Source organism: Megascapheus bottae, chromosome 20 (assembly GCF_031878675.1).
Source record: "Megascapheus bottae isolate mThoBot1 chromosome 20, mThoBot2.hap1, whole genome shotgun sequence".
Classification (NCBI taxonomy): domain Eukaryota; kingdom Metazoa; phylum Chordata; class Mammalia; order Rodentia; family Geomyidae; genus Megascapheus; species Megascapheus bottae.
In genome coordinates, this window is record NC_143528.1 from 31619589 (window position 1) to 31639140 (window position 19552).

General features: G+C 41.4%; 1 protein-coding gene across 1 annotated transcript in view; it reads right to left on the reverse strand.

Annotated features, from left to right (window-relative positions):
- Nucleotides 1-417: 417 nt before the first annotated feature.
- Nucleotides 418-19552, reverse strand: part of Cpe (carboxypeptidase E) — a 76337-nt gene continuing 57202 nt past the window's right edge. Inside the window, exons 2-9 of the mRNA XM_090354220.1 lie at nucleotides 17894-18090; nucleotides 15626-15793; nucleotides 12427-12544; nucleotides 9407-9589; nucleotides 7844-7983; nucleotides 6295-6394; nucleotides 2467-2585; nucleotides 418-1207 (exon numbers count right to left, since the gene is read on the reverse strand). Of these exons, the coding sequence (XP_090210346.1) occupies nucleotides 1109-1207; nucleotides 2467-2585; nucleotides 6295-6394; nucleotides 7844-7983; nucleotides 9407-9589; nucleotides 12427-12544; nucleotides 15626-15793; nucleotides 17894-18090 (1124 nt within the window). The 3' untranslated portion in view covers nucleotides 418-1108. The remainder of the gene's footprint in view (nucleotides 1208-2466; nucleotides 2586-6294; nucleotides 6395-7843; nucleotides 7984-9406; nucleotides 9590-12426; nucleotides 12545-15625; nucleotides 15794-17893; nucleotides 18091-19552) is intronic.

Here is a 19552-nt window from a genome sequence, read left to right on the forward strand (position 1 = left end):
CCTTCTAGCCCTCTTCCCTGTCTACACAGAGGATCCACTCCCCCCTCACGTTTCTCCACTCCACACACATTCGTTCCCCAATCCACAGAGACTGCAGGATGTTGGCCCCAGCCCGCATGCTCCTCACCTGTCTAGATGCACTGCTAGACTACATTTCCCAGACTCCCTTGCAGTTACTGTGATGACAGAACACAATTCTACATAAAGGGGTGTGAGCAGAAGTAATGTATCACACCCCCAGGCCTGCTGACCAAAACAAAACAAAAAGCCTTATGGGTTACTCCAACCACAGCCCTTTGCCTCGGGCTCCATTAGAAACCATCACCAATGCAACACTGGTAGAACCTTCACCCACCATAATCATAAAACCATAATTTTCAACCAAATACCATAGAGAATTACGATGGACACCAGGGATATTTTTTAAACCTTTATTAATTCAGAATGCAGTTCTAGGCCAGCCTATATGAAGAAGCCCTACACTCTGAAGTAGCACTAACAGGCTAAATAGTAATAACAATATTGCCCTTAGAATTACGAGCACGAAGTCAGCTTCCATCCTTTTCATAAAATCTCTTGTTACACGTGGACATTTTCTTCCCATCAGCAGTGCAGTAACAGGAACATGCTTACATAGCTCGTCAGCACAAGAGACAAATGGCCAGAGACTGAACTATTTAATTCTTGCAGGAGAGCATTCATCCCTTCAAGCTGGAGCTGTTGATTTTCAGTGGCATTTGTTATGTAACCTTGACCCAAGGGACATGAAAAGAACTTCACTAATCCATTTTTAAAGCTAGAACGACTCATAATTCCAATTGGCATTGGAAATGACACTTGGAATAGCACATTAAATTGCCAAAACTACTTAAGTCTTTTCTACAGTCCTTTGTGTAGCAAAAAATGAATGTTCTGCAGAAGAATAAAATAGATCAAGTTCTTATCTGTCTACTTAAGAGTCTATTTAAGTACTGTTGATTAATATTTAATGATCAAAAAATAAATCAATGTTAAATATGAACTGCACAAAATCTAAAATAAAGTGGTCACATTACATCATACTACGTGAGATAGATGGGAGATTAAAAGTAGCTAATTAAGAGCTTCTTTAAAAATTTAAAGTTTCTGACATCATTTTCCACCATTCCATCAACTCTTCCTTCTCCTCTTCTTTCCTTTCAGAAAATGACTCCAATTCAAAATCAACCTGAAGGAGAAAATTGATAACATATTGCTATCAAACTGTATAAAAAATATAAAAATAAGAGAAGCTTTATAGGTAATGTAATGAGCTCAATCCAGCCTAACTTGATGAAATTAAAATAGATCAACAAATCTCTTGCATTAAACAAAATATACATTCAGAGGAAAATATCAAAAGCCTTCATATCTGAAATGTACTTTGAACTAATAATGGCGTTAAAGACAGTGTTCTACAAAATCTGTTGCTCTGGCCTCTTCCTCCCACAAAAAGGTATAACTTATAATTCTGTTTCTTTTGGGGGGGGGGGGTTGTACTAGTACTTGAACTCAGGGCCTTACATGTTTGCTTAGCTTTTTTCATTCGAGGATAGCACTCTACCACTTGAGCCGTAGCTGCACCTCTGGGTTTTTTTTGTTGTTGTTGTTGTTTTTGTTTTTTTTTTTACTGGTTAATTGAAGATTAAGAGTCCAAGGGACCTTCCTGCCAAGGCTGGCTTCAAATCATGATCCTCAGATCTCTGCTTCCTGAGTAGCTGGGATTACAGGTGTGAGCCACCAGCACCCAGCTTGTAATTCATTTTCTGCCTCTGAAGTCTAATGAGATCTTCTTGTCAGCCTTTAGCTCTGTCCTAATGGAGGGCCAGTGTAGATGAGCTGGTATGCTGGTGCCCCAATACATAGATTCTGATTTCCAGAACCATGAATTTGTCTGAGTCTGATAGACACCTAATCCAATCCTGCTTCATCAAGCACCTCATCATGTCCAAGAGAAGCCACACAGTCGTGTTAAAGAGCTGATCTAATGTGTGCCCATCCTGGTCCTCCTGAGACCCCATTCCACATGGGGCTAAAGACTCCTTGCCTGGGACTACTGGACCCCTGGTTATTCTGGAAGGTGATCATTCTTGCCTGGGGCTATGTCGGGTTAGAAAGACAAGAGAACAAAATAGCTGACCCCTTTACCACCTGTCCTTGATGTGACTTGTCTCTGGGTTTCATTTGCCCACATGGACTTCCTGATTATAATATATATGCCACATGAATTACATCACCCTAATGAGACCTTGGGTGATTTGAGGTAAGCCTCTAAACATTTTAGGCCTCTCAGGTTTCTACCCAAGTGCAGGTAATGACAGTATCTATTTGACAGGGTAATTAGGATGATCACATAGAAGTTATTTAAATATTCTTGGACAATGGTAAGTGCTGAATTATTATTAGGTTGAGTCTGATGACTCAACCTTAGCTATCCTGGTTACTTACCCCAACTGCAGGGTTATAAGGAACTGCCACTTTCTTTGTTGTTGCCAGATAGCCCGGAGCCGAGGCCGTAAGTTTGTAGTTTCCAGGTACAAGCAATCTCCAGTAATCACCATCCTTGGCTATAAGATAACAAACAACAGAACTTCAACACACAGGCAAGCACAATGTATCAAACATGCCATCTAAGGGACGTCCACTAGAAAAGCTGTGAAGAGTGCATGAGATCCCATCGGCTCGGAGGGCTGAGTACATGGAAGAATGGGCCAGGTACACAGTTATACTATGCTGCTATTGTCAATGCCATGGATGAATCTGTAGACAAAGAGCTTTGAATTACACATGACCTCCCTCCCCACCAATGCCCACTTTCCTTCTGTGGCCTGCCCAAATCAAAGGAGAAACAGAGGCACAAGTTCAATCAGTCCCATGTCCTTGAGTCTCTACTTTTACAGTACATCTGTAGGGGAAAAAATTAAATGACATTCTCTGAAAAAGAATATGAAGCTTTCTCTCCAGACCACATTTCTTAGAGCTAGTTGATGGAAATGAATGCTAAATGTTTACTAAACCTGCTAGAACCATCAATCTTCTAATCATGCCAGGGAAAAACACAGGTAAAAAGATGCAGCAGGATCAAAACACCTGGGCATTCTTAGCAGGTGAAGATCTGATGGTGTAAGAATCTACAGCAAGAGCCGGGAGTGTGGCCTAGTGTTACAGTGCTTGCTCGCCTAGCATGCACAAAGCCCTGGGTCCGATTCCTCGGTACCACATACACAGAAAAAAACAGAAGTGGTGCTGTGGGTCCAGTGGTAGAGTATGCTAGTGCTGAGAAAGCCCAAGGACAGTGCTCAAGCCCTGGGTTCAAGCACCAGGACTGGCAAAAAAAAAAAAATCTAGATCAATGTCTCATATAGACTTCTCAAGACCCAGAATACATGCATCCAGGGTACTTTCTAGAAGCTGTATCTTCAGAGAATTCTTAAGCAGAGCTGTGATTCAGCCTTTTTCTCCCCTGACCCCCAGTTTCCTTCCCACGATGCCTCATGCTTAGACCTTTACCTCCTCTGCTTTCTTCCTGTGTCCTCACACTCGGAACCCCCCACCCCCTGCCTTGGATAACAAACGTGGAGCACTCTGAATTGAGAACAGGTGGCATGAGACTCTGAGCAGCAAGGATTTCCGAGCAAACACACCTCCTCCTCCTTATCACCCCGCTCTCACTTGGTACATCACCTTGTATTTCACTGTGCAAGTAGGGAAGTCTTCCCTCTCTCTTCAGCTAGCTCTGTGTGCCACAGAAAACATTCTGGAAAGATCTGTCCATTTTCTCTCTCCCCAATGGCCATCTTCCTATGAACCCCCTTGGGCTCCAACCACTTACTCCACTGAAACAGATTTTGCCAAGATCCTCCATGCTGCCAAATCTGAGGATTGATTCACAAGGTCACCTTCTTTTTTTTCCAGTCCTGGGGCTTGACCTCAGGGCCTGGGCACTGTCCTTGGACACTTTTGCTCAAGGCTAGTGCTCTGCCACTTGAGTTACATCACCACTTCTGGCTTTTTCTGAGTTTGTGGTTCTAGGGAATTGAACCTAGGGTGTTGTGGATACTAGGCGAGTACTCTACCACTAGGCTATGCTCCCAGGCCCACAGAGTCACCTTCTTGACACACTTTTTATCGCTCCCTCCCCCTGAAAACACCTCCAGCCCTCCTGGACAGAACACATCATTTCTTTTCTACTTTTTTTTTTTTTGTCGGTCTTTGGGGCTTGAACTCTAGACCTGAGCATTGTCCTGGAGCTCTTCAGCTCAAGGCTGCTGCTCTACCACTTCCTTTCTACTTTAGACTTGACTGTCTTCCTTTTTCTTCTCCTTTTCTTTCTTTTTATGCCAGTTCTGAGCCTTTTACTCCGAGCTTTATGCTCTCACTCTCACTCAAGGCCCGAGCTCTACCATTTGAGCCACAGCTCCATACTTTCAATCACTGGCTGGCACTGTAAAACCTGAGCCACATCCAACCCCAGGCTAGTTTCTTCTTGTTACCTCCATGTTCATTCTTCTTATTGCCCTCAGAAAGTTGTAGTGGCCTAGAGCCTGGGCCTCCAATTTCATTCCTTTCTACTTTGTTATTCCTTAGCTTAGATTTCCCTCCCATTTCTCACATGATGGAATACAAAGGACAGGTTATTTATATGGCACACTAGGACTAACAGAAAATAGGTTTCTTGTGGCACAAGGGACCTCCTGCTAAGGAGAGTATTATCTTGGCATAGATCCCAGAATGCCTGCTGGAAGACATGTCGGATCTTAGGGAGATGTTAAATATTTGTTGGACAAGTGAATGAATGGAGTATTAGAAAGCAACTTGTTAAAAAAATTTTAGGGGCCACAGTCCTATGAATCTCCTTGAGCTCTAACCACTAACTCCACTGAAACAGATTCTGCCATGCTTTCAGTGGTAGAGAGCTTGCCTAGCATGCACTAGGCCCGGGGCTCGATTCCTCAGTACCACATACATGGAAAAAAGGCAAAGCTGGGCATGGTGGCTCACGCCTGTAATCCTAACTACTCAGGAGGCTGAGATCTGAGGATATTGGTTCAAAGCCAGCCCAGGAAATACAAAGCCATAAGACTCATCTCCAGTTAATCACCAGAAAATGGAAAGTGGAGCTATGGCTCAAGGGCAGGGCAGTACCCTTGAGCTGAAGAGCCCAGGCCAGAGTTCAAGCCCCATGACCCCGCCAAAAGAAAAAAGCCAGAAGTTGTGCTGTGGCTCAAATAGTAGAGCCTTGAGAAAACCCAAGAACAGTGCTCAGGCCCTAAGCCCAAGCTCAGAACTAGCAGAAACAAACAAAAAAAAAAAAACTTTTTGAAAGCTACAAATATGATAGAAAGCAATAATGACATAGGGCATTATCATTTCAGAAAATAAATTTAAGCGTTAACTGGTTAATTAATTGTAAGGTCTAGGGATACTATAAAAAGTTCATGGCGGGCCGGGAGTTTGGCCTAGTGGTTAAAGTGCTTGCCTAGCATGCATGGAGACCAGGGTTCGATTCCTTGGTACCACATACATAGAAAAAAGCCGGAAGTGGTGCTGAGGCTCAAGTGGTAGAGCTCTAGCCTAGAGAAAGTCCAAGGACAGTGCTCAGGCCCTGAGCTCAAGCCCAGGACTGGCGGAAAAAAAAAAAAAGTTCATGGCAAGGGAAATATTGCTGTTGTTATTAATGGTGAAAGACACCTCTGACTGAGGGACAGTGAAGCTGAAATGAGCTGGAGAGATGTTTAACAGGAGAAAATAGTCTTTCCAGGAAAATATATCATAGTCCTCAAACTGAAAAGGGACCCTTTATGTCTAAAAAGAACTGACTATCATAGCTTGTGCCTCGTAGCATCCAGATTCCCCTGAACACTTGAATCGAGAAGTATTAACAACTCTTATGTATATATGTTCATATATACATACACTACATACATACACACACTCTCTCTCTCTCCCTCCCTCTCTCCCTCTCTCCCTCTCTCTCTACAGAAGGAAATGTATGAGAACCCCAAGGGATGCAGTTGAGTCCTGCCTGCGCCTGAACAACTACAATGCACCCATGCTGCCTGGCAAGGGGAAAGGGCGCCACCTGCTGTCCTTCTACAAGCAGCAGCCACCCTGAGCTCCACTGCCTGACCTGCTCCTGTGAACCACTAAGCCTACATCAAAGCTGAGTTGGAGACAGGGCCAACGGCTAGCAGGCTTTTGGCTTAGCAGGAGGTAGGAGTTATTACTGTGACAATTGTGCACAGCTGTGTTCGTGTGTCACGGTAGAACACCCACCTGATGTGACGTCATGATCTATTCCTTCCACTGAGATGGTTGCATTGGCAATGGGATTACCTTGAAGGTCTCGGACGAACCCTTTTACTCCTCGATGTATCTGTGAAGCATAAGACATTCATATCCGTAATGGCTAAGAATGTTGCAGGTAAGCGACTCCTTAGTTCACAGTAAGATGCCACAGACACCGCCCCACCCCGTAAGAATCAATCTATGCTCAAATGAATAGTGAACTTTTGAGGGGGGCAATTCTGGGACTTGAACTCAGGGTCTGAGCACTGTCCTTGGGCTTTCTCAAGGCTAGCAATCTACCACTTGAGCCACAGCACCACTTCCATCTTTTTCTATGTATGTGATACATAGGAATCAAACCCAGGTCTTCATGCATGCTAGGCAAGCACTCTACCACTAGGCCAAAGTCCCAGCTGCTGGCAAACTCTTTACTCAGCCTTTTTCTTGCACAAACAAATGAGAAGGTGTCTTCTGACCGTGCATGCCCTGTTTGGAGTCCACAACAAGATACTGAAGTGCATTTCTGAGCAGCAATCATCATTTTCTCGCCTCTGATGTTTCCATCCAGCTGAAAGGATGCATGCCCACTCTCTACCATAAAGAGGACAACCACTCTCCTCTCCCTGATTGCACAAGCTTGTGTTGCTTCTGGTTTGTTCTGTATTTGCTCTCAAGAATAAAGAGGCCATCAACAATCTTTTGTTTACAAAATGAAAAGCAATGTGTTAAAGAGGCATTCTCTGACCTGTAAGTGGAGAACATGCTAATGATACCCCATCTTCCTGGCTTCAAACCACAATCCTCAGATCTCAGCCTGCGTAGCTGGGAGTACAGGCATGAGCCACAGTCACCCAGCTATATAATACATATCATATATTATATTATAATATTATATACAAAATACATAATATAATATAATATGTATTATATAATGTATAGTTGTAGATTATAATATATATTATATATTTTATACATGTTATAAAATTACATTGTATACTATAATATATAATTATACACAATGTTAACATAGCATAATATATATGAATATATAGTACATATTATTAAAATATTAATCTATTGTATATATGAAAGAAGATCTACCTCATTTCTGCACAGTGAAAAGTCATAGACCACAAACTACCACAAACGAAAGCCTATGCCAGGCACTGGTGGCTCACAGCTGTAATCCTAGCTCCTCAGGAGGCTGAGGATTGTGGCTCAAAGCCACCCTGGGCATAAAAGTCTGTGCGACTCTTCTCTCCACTGAACCACCTAAATACTGGGAATGGAAATGGTGGCCCAAAGTGGTGGAGTGCTGGCCTTGAGCAGAAAAAGTCAGGTTTAGCACCCAGGCCCTGAGTTCAAGCCCCATGACCAACAACAACAACAAAAAGAAGCCTAAAAGAACCACTACAAGTATCACATCTTTATCTAGGCTCAGACAGTTGGCACTGAACAGGACTCCTCTAGAGGACTTGTCATGCAGCAGGTTCCGCTGCTCCTGTGGTCGTCCTTTGCTGTGGGTCGCAATGCTGACCTGCTCAATGTAGCTGATGAGGGAGTTCTTGTTATTCTCCCAGTAGCTCTTCAGCGTCTCTTCGGGAGGGAACTTTTCACAGCTAAGCTCCACAGTGATCTCAAAACAGTTGCTGCTCAGGTAGTTGAAGTCCTGCATTCCTGCCAAAACACCCAATGGAGAGTCAATGATTGCCAAGAGTCACCAAGACTCAACCAGGCCATTCTGCTGAACTGAAAGCCTAAGTGAAAGACACAGCATGGCTGGACCTGGGGGAAACCACAGGGAAATTACCTACCAGGTTGGGATCGGAAAAGAGACTGAGAGACTTTACCACAAGTTTGACCTATTTGAGGGATTAATGCACATCCCTCTAAGCCTGCTTTCTCATCTGGGAAGAAGTTAGAGTCATATGGCATAATATTTTATATCAGCTCAATAATCACTGAGTACCTACCATGTGATGATATAATGTTAATTAAAAAGTGCTTCCAGCTGGGCACTGGTGGCTCACACCTGTAATCCTAGCTACTCGGGAGGCTGACATCTAAGGGTCACAGTTCAAAGTCAGCCTGGGAAGGAAAGTCCATAAGACTCTTATCTCCAATTAACCACAAAATGCTGTGGCTCAGGTGGCAGAACATTAACCTCCAGAACAGTTCCAGTCTTAGGACTACATGAAAAGAGAAGGAAAAAAAGCTTCAAATTGCATCAGGAAGTAGATTCTGTTTCTGGAACAACTTAAACCTGAACCTGATTCACATCAGTAGAAGGTGCTGTTGTAATATAACCATTAGTATTTTAGTAAGGTAGATTATTACTTCATATTGTATAGACTAGAGGTAGTTAATCTCCATTTAACTACCAAAAAAACAGCTGAAAGTGGAGCTGTGGCATAAATGGTAGAGCACTAGCCTTGAATAGGGCCCAGAACTGGTACCAAAATAGGATGGATAGATAGATAGGTAGGTAGATAGCATATATAGGTAGATAGAGGATGGATGGATAGATAGATAGATAGATAGATAGATAGATAGATAGATGATTAGATAGATAAGAGAGATGGATGGTTAGATAGATAATTAGATGGATGGACAGATAGATAGACACACAGACACACAAAAGCCCCACAACCAACAACAACAACAAAAAAATAGTAGTCTCATGGCTTACCTGGGGAAGGCTCTTAACTGTGAGCTCAGATCTCAGCCTCCTGAGTAGTTATGATTTTAGTCATGAGCCAGCAGCACCCGCACTTCTCAATTTTTTAATCAACAAAACCAAAATTACATGTGGTATTTATTTATGCCGAAAATTAACGTTAAGTGAGTCAAGAGGAAAGAGACAGTGAGTTTGATCAGAGTACCTGAGATGCATATATGGAAATATCCCATTGAATTTCCTTACTAACTTACACCAATAAACTATGCTTTTAACAACGTAAAAATGAGCTTACATGGAGGAAATGGAAATTAGGTCTATTTCCTAAAGGCAGAAGACCATAAAGATTCCTTAAGTGAAAATCCAATGGGAATGCTGAGGAAGCCACCAGGACAGAAACTCACCACCAGGACAGAAACTCACCCCCAGGGACGCTGTACCAGGCACCACCATTGGTGGTCCCGTCGATAAAGCTACTGTCATCATCATTCTTGCGGCAGGGCTGCCGATTGGGGTCAGACATGGCGGGGTTGAAGGAAGAGTATGCACGGGCCAAGCTTTGGAAGATGGCATCATCAGGACAGGAGCTGTATTCATGAGCGCTGCCTAAGAGACAGAAGATCAGAGAGTGAAGACCAGAGACCACCACAGAATACTGACTGTTCTGAAAGGGACTGGGTGCTGAGCCATTGTTGATGTTGGTTTTGGCTCTATTTCTATGCAAAAGAACTGACGTTTAAATACAAAACAATTTCCCTCATTTGTGGTAATATTCAAGGAAACACCTTGGATGGTAAAAGACAAAAAATTACACTTGGACATGATAAGTTATACAGGACTCTAGACATTCACACAGTGAGAACCAAGGAAGATGTTTTTAGGAGAGGATCACAAAGGCTCAATAGCTGTAAAATGATGTGTGTCAAAATGAACTCCAAGAAATGGAAGCAAGAGGGGTTTTGTTTGTTTGGTTTTTTGCTTTTTTTTTTTCCTCCTTTGTTGCTGTTTTGGGTTTGTGTATCTTCCGTCTTGTTTATTAAGTTTATCTGTTTGGGGACAGTGAAGGGGACACAGAAATGGTGGAATAAAGATGAATAAATGCAGCAGTGATATGCACTAGACACTGTGTTAAAAATGAACTATTCAACTTGTAGGGGAGAGATCAGGAGGGAAAAAAACTGAGAGAAAATGAGGGATAATGTTCAAAAAACATGTAGGGCCAGTGATTGCCTATGGAGAATCCATTCTTGAATACTTGTTTGTTAAATATGACACTTGAAATATGATGTAAACAATTCAGTGTTAATAAAATCTTTTAATTAAAAAAAAAAGAAATGCTGTGCCAGGAGTGTGGCCTAGTAGTAAAGTGCTTGCGTAGCATGCAGGAAGACCTGGGTTTGATTCCTTGGTACCACATACCCCAAAAAGCCTGAAAATGGTACTGTGGCTCAAGTAGTAGAGCACTAACCTTGAGAAAGCTCAAGGACAGTGCCCAGGCCCTGAGTTCAAGCCCCAGGACTGCAAAAAAAGGAGAAATGTACTATTTATATAACTATTTATATGACTTAAATAACGGCAACTCCTCTGTATATCACCATTGCAATAACAATAAAAATAAAATAAAAAGTAAATTGTACTTTGTGTACTTAGGTTATATAATTATCTATTGCTGGTACTACAAGAATAAAAATTGGACAAAATTCATAAGAAAAGGTTATAAAGTCATAATCCACTAGAGCAATATTTCCTTCATGAAATTTCTAATTTAAAAAAAAATGTATGCAGAGCTGGGCACGGTGGCTCACACCTGAAATCCTAGCTACTCAAGAGGCTGAGATCTGAGGATCTCGGCTCAAAGCCAGCCCAGGCACAAAAGGACCCGAGACTCTTATCTCCAACTAACTTCTAGAAAACAGGAAGTGGTGCTGTGGTTCAAGGGGTAGGGCAGTAGCCTTGAGCTGAAGAGCTCAGGGACAACGAGCATCCAGGCCTAGAGTCCAAGCCACACGACCGAACCAAAAACAACAACAACAAAAAATGTACCCAGGTCACGTTAGTAGTTCACACCTAGAGCCCCAGCTACTCGGGAGGTAGAGATAAGAGGACTGTGACTCAGGACCAGCAAGAGCAAAGTCAGTGAGGTCCCATGTTAGCAAATAAGCTGGGAGTGGTGGCTCAGATTTCTAATCTCAGTGATATGAAAGAGATAATCATGGTGTCAGGTTGACCCCAAGCTTAAAAAAAAAAAAAGCACTGGATTCCATCTGAACAAATAACTAAGAAAGCAAAAAAAAAAGCTGGAGGCATTTCAAGTGGTACAACATTTGCCTAGAAAACTTGAGGTCCTGAGTTCAAACCAACTCCTCAAAAAACCCAGTACTAACTCCTCAAAAAAAGAATAAAGAAATTCTGTAGCAGTGGCTCACACCTATAAACTGAGATTTGAGGATCATAGTTCGAAGCCAGCCTAGAGAAGAAAACCTGTGACTCTATCTCCAATTAACCACCCAAAAAGCCAGAAGCAGAGCTATGCACAAATGGTAAGACACTAACCTTGAGTAAAAAAAATGCTCAGGGATAGTACCTAAGTCCTGAGCTCAAACACGAGGACCAATTAATTAAAAAGAAGGAGGAGGAGGAGGAAGAGGAGGAAGAGGAGGAAGAGGAGGAGGGAGAGGAGGAGGAGGAGGAGGAAGAAGAAGAAGAAGAAGAAAATTGGGCCAGGAGTTTGGCTTAGTGGTGGAGTGCTTGCCTAGCATCCATGAAGACCTGGGTTCGATTCCTCGGTACCACATACATAGAAAAAAGCTGGAAATGGTGCTGAGGCTCAAGTGGTAGAGCCCTAGCCTTGCTCAGGCCCTGAGCTCAAGCCCAGGACTGGCAAAAAAAAAAAAGAAAAAAGAAGAAAAGAAATTTAAATTTAAAATGTACCTGTACCAATCCTACAGGCACTGTGAACCACCCTCACAATTATTTAGCATTCTATTTTAGATGTTTTTTAATCTCCTATGTGTATTATAAAAGTAAATTGTTTACTTTTATAATAACTCATGTATTATAAAATATTCATGTATACTTATTATGAGTGTTTGTGTATTAAGAAATATTCATGTATAATGATTGTGATTATTCATGCAGTATAAAGTATTCCTGGCCTAAAACTTCCCCAGCTATTGATAAAACACAAAAAGCTCAAAGTGTATTTAGTAATGCAATTTAACCAGGCTTTCTTCAAATTCCCAGGTTTCTGACAATTATCCTGCATTTATAAAGAGCTTCCTCTTCTAAGGTGGGAGAAAAGAGAAAACTCCTTTGGCCAACAAAATCTTTGCTGAAACTGTCACTTAGTTCAAGCCTGCTGCACCTGAAGCTAAGCTCTAAGTAGTTACAGAAAGGCAAAACTACTCTTCCCTTCCCTGATACAGCCGGACACAAGTACCCACCACTGCGAGTCTCGTCATACGGGTAATTAGCCACCAGGTCTCCTCCATGAAGATTGGCAGAAAGCACAAACGGAATGTCCATAATCCAGTGAATGACAGCCTTGGTTTCAGGAGCAAGCTGTAGGAAAAAAGACAGATGGAAAGGATTGCGAATTTGATCATGGTTGATTGATCCTTTGATAGAAAGGGGGGGTTAAAAATACAAGTAGAACTTGTTCATAATTCAAACATTTTGTGGTTGTTTTGATGGGGTTGTGTTGATATTCTGGTAAGAACAGCCCATCCCAAGTCTGTAGGACTATCTTTCTCAAATTTTTAATTAAAAAAAAAGTTTCAATCATGTTTCCTTAAAAGTTCAATTTCAGTGGGATGCCAGTTTTTCTGTGCTGTAGCTTGAAAATAAACATGCAGGTGACATACAAATGTAGGATCTGTCACAGCTGTCATAGCTCAGACATCTTTTCAAATAAGTTACAGATAAGACAGGGAGAAAACAGACCACAGAACAAGAACTATCTTCCCTGGTGATTTCAAATCTATAGCAACTTTTATTCCCAACTTTTCTTAACTATTTTTCTAATGCTTCTCAGCAGCTTCAGCCACTGTCCTTATCAAAGAAATTCCACAAAGTCTCTTTTAGAGACCTAATGACAAAAATCAGTTTTCTCTGGAACAATTATCTTAAATTTTAAAACAAAGGCCAGGAGTTTCAGGAATTCATGTAAAGTCTTTTGAATGAGTTGTAGTCCTCTGTATCTTGAAAATAAAACGAACGAGGGAAGAAATGTCTACCAAAGAATTCATCTCAAGACAAGACCTTGATATTTTTATGGGACAGATTTTTAATGGCCAATAAGAAGCTGATGAGAAGCAAAGCTTTTACTGGAGATGTGTTTTCTATACTGTTCTGGGGACCAAAAACCTATAGCACCTCTAAGGTTTGGCTAATTTCAAGCCAAAAAAAAAAAATAGACTACACAGAGGAAGTGACATGGAAAGAAAGGAAGACCATTTTGACCATTTAAACATCAAGTCCTAGGAAGACAAAGATTATTAGAAAATGATACCATTGGGGGAACAAAAAGTGTATGAGTCAACTGAAGGAGCCAGCAGCTCCCAGGAACAGAGAAACCTCTAAATAACTCAGAACTACAGCAGCATCGAAGAACAGCATTTTCTGGGCTCTCCCTTAGGAAAGATACTGAGGACAAAACGGAAAAAACCTGACCAAAAGGGAGAGGCTGCACCCGGTGGAGACAACACCTCTTTCTCGTCCTGAAGACCCTGGAAAGGAACAGCAAGCCCTCAGAACTTGTGTTCCTGCCCCTGGGGTGAGATGCACAGTCACCCACCAGATGCCAGAATAGCTGTGACCCAAGAGATTTCTTAGAAAGTATGAGAGCTACATCCAGCTACCCAGTCCAAGTCCAACTTCCTCGCTTGCACCCAAAAGACTATATCCTTTCCTTTCTCTCTCCTCCTCCTCCTTCCCCTTCCCTCCCTCTCCTCTCTCCCCTCCCCCTTCACCTGGGAAGCAGATGGACAGAACCTCCTATAGCACAAGGCAGTCCATCCAGCCAGGAATCCCAGCTGGGATTAAACCAACGTCCACTGGCTTCTTTCCTGATGCCTTACTGTCACTTTCAAACAAACTTTGTCTTTGCTCCCATTCCCCGCCCCTTCTTATTTAGTGGAGAAAAGGAATCTAAGGCCCCTAAATGGCATCAGTTCTTGACAGAGTTGACATGACACGACAGGACTGCCTAGACCAATAGAGAAGGAACTGAAAAATGGGGTCAGCTGTCCTCCCTGGCCTCCGCCAGAGGCTCCATTTCCTCTCCAGTAACCAAAAGCACTACGGGCTGAAGGCACACCAGATGCTTAGTGAGATGTCAATGCGTGCGTTTTGCCCTGAAGTACCTAACACAATACGGAGACATCTGCTGAAAGAGCAATAATAGTTTTTGGTCCTAACCACCCATTACTTTGGATGTTTTATCTCATTCCACTGTTGTAATCACCCAAAAAGGTTACCAGGATGTGAAATAACCTTCCAGTGGACTAGGATTTGATCTAAGGTGGCTGTGTCTAGCATCTCTATACTTAACCATCGCACTACTCTGCCATATTGAATTTTCCCTTTATCCTTTAAGTACTGGAGAGCCAGTAAGAACTTTAAGAAAAGAGCAAAGATTTGTGTGTGAAGGGGACCAACAGAAGGGCACTGCACCAGTCAGAGAAGGAGACTTGTGCCTCCAAGAAAGGTCCAGAGTGAGGGTACAGGAGAGGAAAGTGGGAGAGGTCACGGAGGCCAAATCCCTGGGATGTAGGAACTGACTCCTGGAGTTGGATAGGTGACAGAAATGGCTTTATTTATTTATTTTTTTCCAGGCTGTGGGACTTGAACTCTGGGCCTGGGCTCTGTCCCTGAGCTCTTCAGCTCAAGGCTAGCCCTACCCTTTGTGCCACAACACCACTTCTGGGTTTCTAGTGGTTAATTGGAGAGAAGAGTCTTTAGTGTCAGGGCTGGCTTTGAACAGCAATCCTCAGATCTCAGCCTTCTAAGTAGGTAGGATTGCAAACATGCAGAAATGGCTTCAGTGACTAGACAAATGAAACAAGAGTGGACAAGTTGAGTTTCCAACCCCAGGCCCCACAAAGAAGGGGACCTGTGAACCAAACAGAAAATCGAACTCCTGGAAGTTCTAGACTGAGATCATATCTGAGAAAACTTGTATAACAGCTGGTATTGAAAGTCCAGGAGATAAAGGAACCAGATGAAACATAAAGAAGAGCAGGACCTAAGCCGGGTCAGAAATTGACTTCAGAAGGGAGGTGGAAGATTTGAGTTGTGTGAAGAAAACAAAGGTGGAGAAAGTTCTGGAAAAGATGACACAGTTCAAGAGCAGCGCAATGTTGTAGGAACCTCTGATCACATGAGCTGATGAAAGGCAGCTGAGAGGAACATGGTGACTTTCCACCACTCACAGCGGCTGCTCCCCATCCCTAACTCCCACTCTCAGCCCCGCCCAGTCCTGAAGAGCCAGGCTGCTTTCCAAGCCCCACCCGCCTGAGCTGGGATAGTCCCAGGTAGGGCTGGAGCTATCCAGACCCTCCATTACACGGCTCCTTCATAGGGACAGATAACAGGACTCATCCCTGACACCAACACTCCAAGGAAACCTGACACGTTCTCTACCTTTGTGTTTTGGTCCACAATTTTCTTCAGATTTTTCAACAGATGATTATTGGGTCCTCCTTCTTTCTCGTTAACGTAAACAATTCTATCCAGATCTGGGAAGTTCCTGTTCAGATCTATGCCCTGGACATTGCTTCGACCCACAAACCAGTCCTTGAGCTCACCAGGCTGAAAAAGAAATCCATTCTTTCTTATGACTGCTGCTATCTATGTAAGGTCACCATTAATGCCCTGAAAAGTAATTTAATGAGAGGAGTATTTACTCAACAGTTTATTCCCATAATGGCAATTCACCATTTCACTGATAAAAGCATGAAAATAGCAGGTTTAAAGTGTTTTCATTTTGAAAATCTTTTCAATGAATAGTATTTTATGTATTACTAATATTTAAAATACCTATCGTTGCAAAAAGGTTGACATATATTCATTTAGGAATAGATCATTCAACTAAAATATTCATTGTCTCTCTATTATTTAATCCTTATCCAACATCTAAAAGTACATATTATTATCCCTCTCCATTTATAGATGAACAAACTGTCCGGACTGTTAAGAGGCTTTGTGCATTATACAGCCTATGAGGCCAGGATTCAAATCCTGTTCTTCTGTTTTAGTTAAAAGATTCCTTAGTAAGGCCGAAGCCCTCAGCGCAAACCCCAATACCACAACTTTTTTAAAAAATGTAAGATTTAAACCTTAATCTGAATTTAGTATTATTACGCATTAATGATATAATCTTTATTTTAAAATATGAAGATTACATTTTTAAAATCTACAAAGGAGGATTTTGAATATTTTCACAAAGGAGAATGATAACTCCTTAGATAATGGATCTATTTGCTCTGATTGTTATGTGTGTTGCTGGTGATGTGGCTCAAGTAGTAGAGCACTTGCCTCTCATTTGTGAGGCCCTTGGTTCAAATATGAAAGCATGGGAGGAAGAAAAGAGGACAGGAAATGAAACAAACATCTCATTGTATCCCATAAAGAGGTGCATTTCATATGACTTTATGTATAGTATACACTTGACTTTTCTAACCTAAAAATATAACCTGAGATCAAAAGACTTTGTATTCAAGTTAAACCCTTCATCTGTACTGAAGGTGTGATTTAATGGATACAGTGCCTGCCTAGCAAGCAAAAGACTCAGAGTTCAAACCCCAGTACCACCAGAAATAAGTAAGCTTAAATTCTTCTTTAATAGAACAGTCTGAAAAAAAATTAATGAATTTTCATTCTAATCAGTTTTACTTTATACACTGTCTTATTTTGCTATTAAATGATACCAAATCTCTGATGTAAACAGAATTGCCATATTTTTAAAAATCATGTGAGTTTAGACTGTTCAAACTATTATGAAGGGCAAAACTCTTTTTCCCATTTACCTTTGTGAATATGACCTTAAAATATTGAACAATTCTATTTTATATATTACTGAACTTTTCTCTCATAGTTTTTGAAATTCTCTTGTTTAAGTTTTCTTTCTTGGTTTCTTACAATGGTCCTGTAGATAAAAAATAGTATTTCAGGGCCGGGAGTGGTAGAGTGCTTGCCTCGCATGCACGAAGACCCGGGTTCGATTCCTCGGTACCACATACATAGAAAAAAAGCTGGAAGTGGTGCTGAGGCTCAAGTGGTAGAGCTCTAGCCTTGAGAAAGTCCAAGGACAGTGCTCAGGCCCTGAGCTCAAGCCCAGGACTGGCAAAAAAAAAAATAGTATTTCAACCTGAAAATTATTTCAGATTACAAATAACAGCAAATATGATCTGCCCAATTCCTGTTTGATAAAAATGGAAATGCTGTATCATCTTCTCTTTAAAAGCCATCAATTTCCAGCCTAATAGCTAAGATGTACAAAATTATTTTTAGTTCAGAGATAAGTTGTTTTTCTTTTCAAAAAAAAATTATAAAAACAATCAATGGTGTGGCCACAAGTCTTTCTTCCCTGTATTCAGTAGAGGGCGCTACAGCTCCAATTAATCCAGATACAGCAGGGTATCCAAACAAAAAAAGGACTTTTGTTTTTTAAGGAAATTGGCCTAGGTTTACAAATATGGATCAAAAGATGACATTTACTTAACAATACAAACCAAGCATTATTATTGGTACTAACTAATAAACCTGGCTAAAAAGTTTATCACTTGCAGTCAACACTGAATAACGTTATCCTGCCTGCTACACAGTCTGAACGCTTTGTGAGGCTTTGCTATAGATGGATGTTGTAAGATCAACTTATATATTATTGTCTCAAAACCTGCCTGCACTCACCTGGGAGGCCGCCTTCTCAAAGCCATCGGGGTTCAGGGAAGGCATGATGTGAATTCGAGTGTTGTGGATCAGGTTGACAATGGTCTCGTTCCCCTTCTGGTATTCGTTGCACAGGTACTGGGCCAAGAAAATGAGCAGCTCCCTTCCAACGGCCTCATTACCGTGCATGTTCCCAATGTATTTGAATTCAGGCTCACCTAAAAGAACAAATACCAAGCAGATGGTAAATGGCACACAGGGCCCAATATATTGTATATCCACTAACTGAAATGTACATGGAACATCTGAATACTCCAAAACCGCTGTCCTTCTATCTGTCCTCCTCCTACTTGAAGCCCATCCCTACCAACTGAAATGTGCTACACAAACCTTCTGAGTTTATCATCCTTCTACCTCCACAAACCTGGAATTACAGGTTTAATCCTTACCTAATATCTAAAAGTTAAGTATTATTATCCCTCTCCACTTATAGATGAACAAACATTTAAAAAAAAAAAAAAGCTTTATGGGTAACACACACCATGAGACCATGAGGTCAGGATTCAAATCTTGGTCTTCTGTTTTAGTTAAAAGATTCCCTAGTAAGTGGATGAATCTAGAGTGAATCATGTTGAGTGAGACAAGTCAAGACCAAAGGAACAAAAGGCGCACGGTATCCTTAATATGTGGCCATTAGATCCAAACAGTACAAGAGCGAGGACTCAAAAGTTGCATACCCAATGCTATGGACATGGTACTGGAAATATCAACACAACTACATAGACATAAAAACCTATGACTCTATAGACATAATGTTTTATTACATAGATTTTTATGTATGTATGACATACAAACACTCAGCCTAATTTTGATTATGTTCTAAAATCTAAGTGCCAGTGATTGTATAAAGAGATTCCCTTCTTGAATACTTGTTTGTTAAACATGTCATTTGAAATATGATGTAAAAATCAATGTTAATAAATTTTTTAATAAAAAAAAGATTCCTGAGTAAGAATGAAGCCCTTAGTTCAAATCCTAAGACCACAAAAATAAAAGCCTGTATCTTTTCTCTCTATACCCATACCATAAGAATTCAAAAAGAGCTACACTGCATGGGTTCAAGCCCTGCCACCAATCTTAAGCAAGTTACTTCAGCTCTCTATGGCTCTGTTTCCCCATCTAAAAGACAGACATAGCCACAGGCTCTACTTCATAAGAAAGGTGATACTAGGAATTAATTAATATAAATGCTTAGAACAGTGTCTAATCAGAAACAACTGCATGTGTTTATTATAATTTTTTTCTTTGGTCATGGGGCTTTAACTTGGGAGCCTAGGCACTGTCCCTTAGCTCTTTTTGCTCAAGGCTAACACTCTGCCACTTTGAGCCCTTGTGCCACTTCCAGTTTTCTGGTGGTTAACTATAGATAAGAGTCTCACGGGGACTTTTCTACCTGGGCTGACTTTGAACCGTAATCTTCAAATCACAGCCTCCTAAGTAGCTAGAATTTCAGGCATGAGCCACCAGTACCCAGCTTATTAGAATTATTTTTAACATTATTATTATGTCACACTTATCAATGGCATATATGACCTAATTTTCTCTTTACAAGAGTAAAACATGGAAGTCAAGCATCTATATCATATGATTGCATATATAATACTCAAAGAGGGCAAGTCT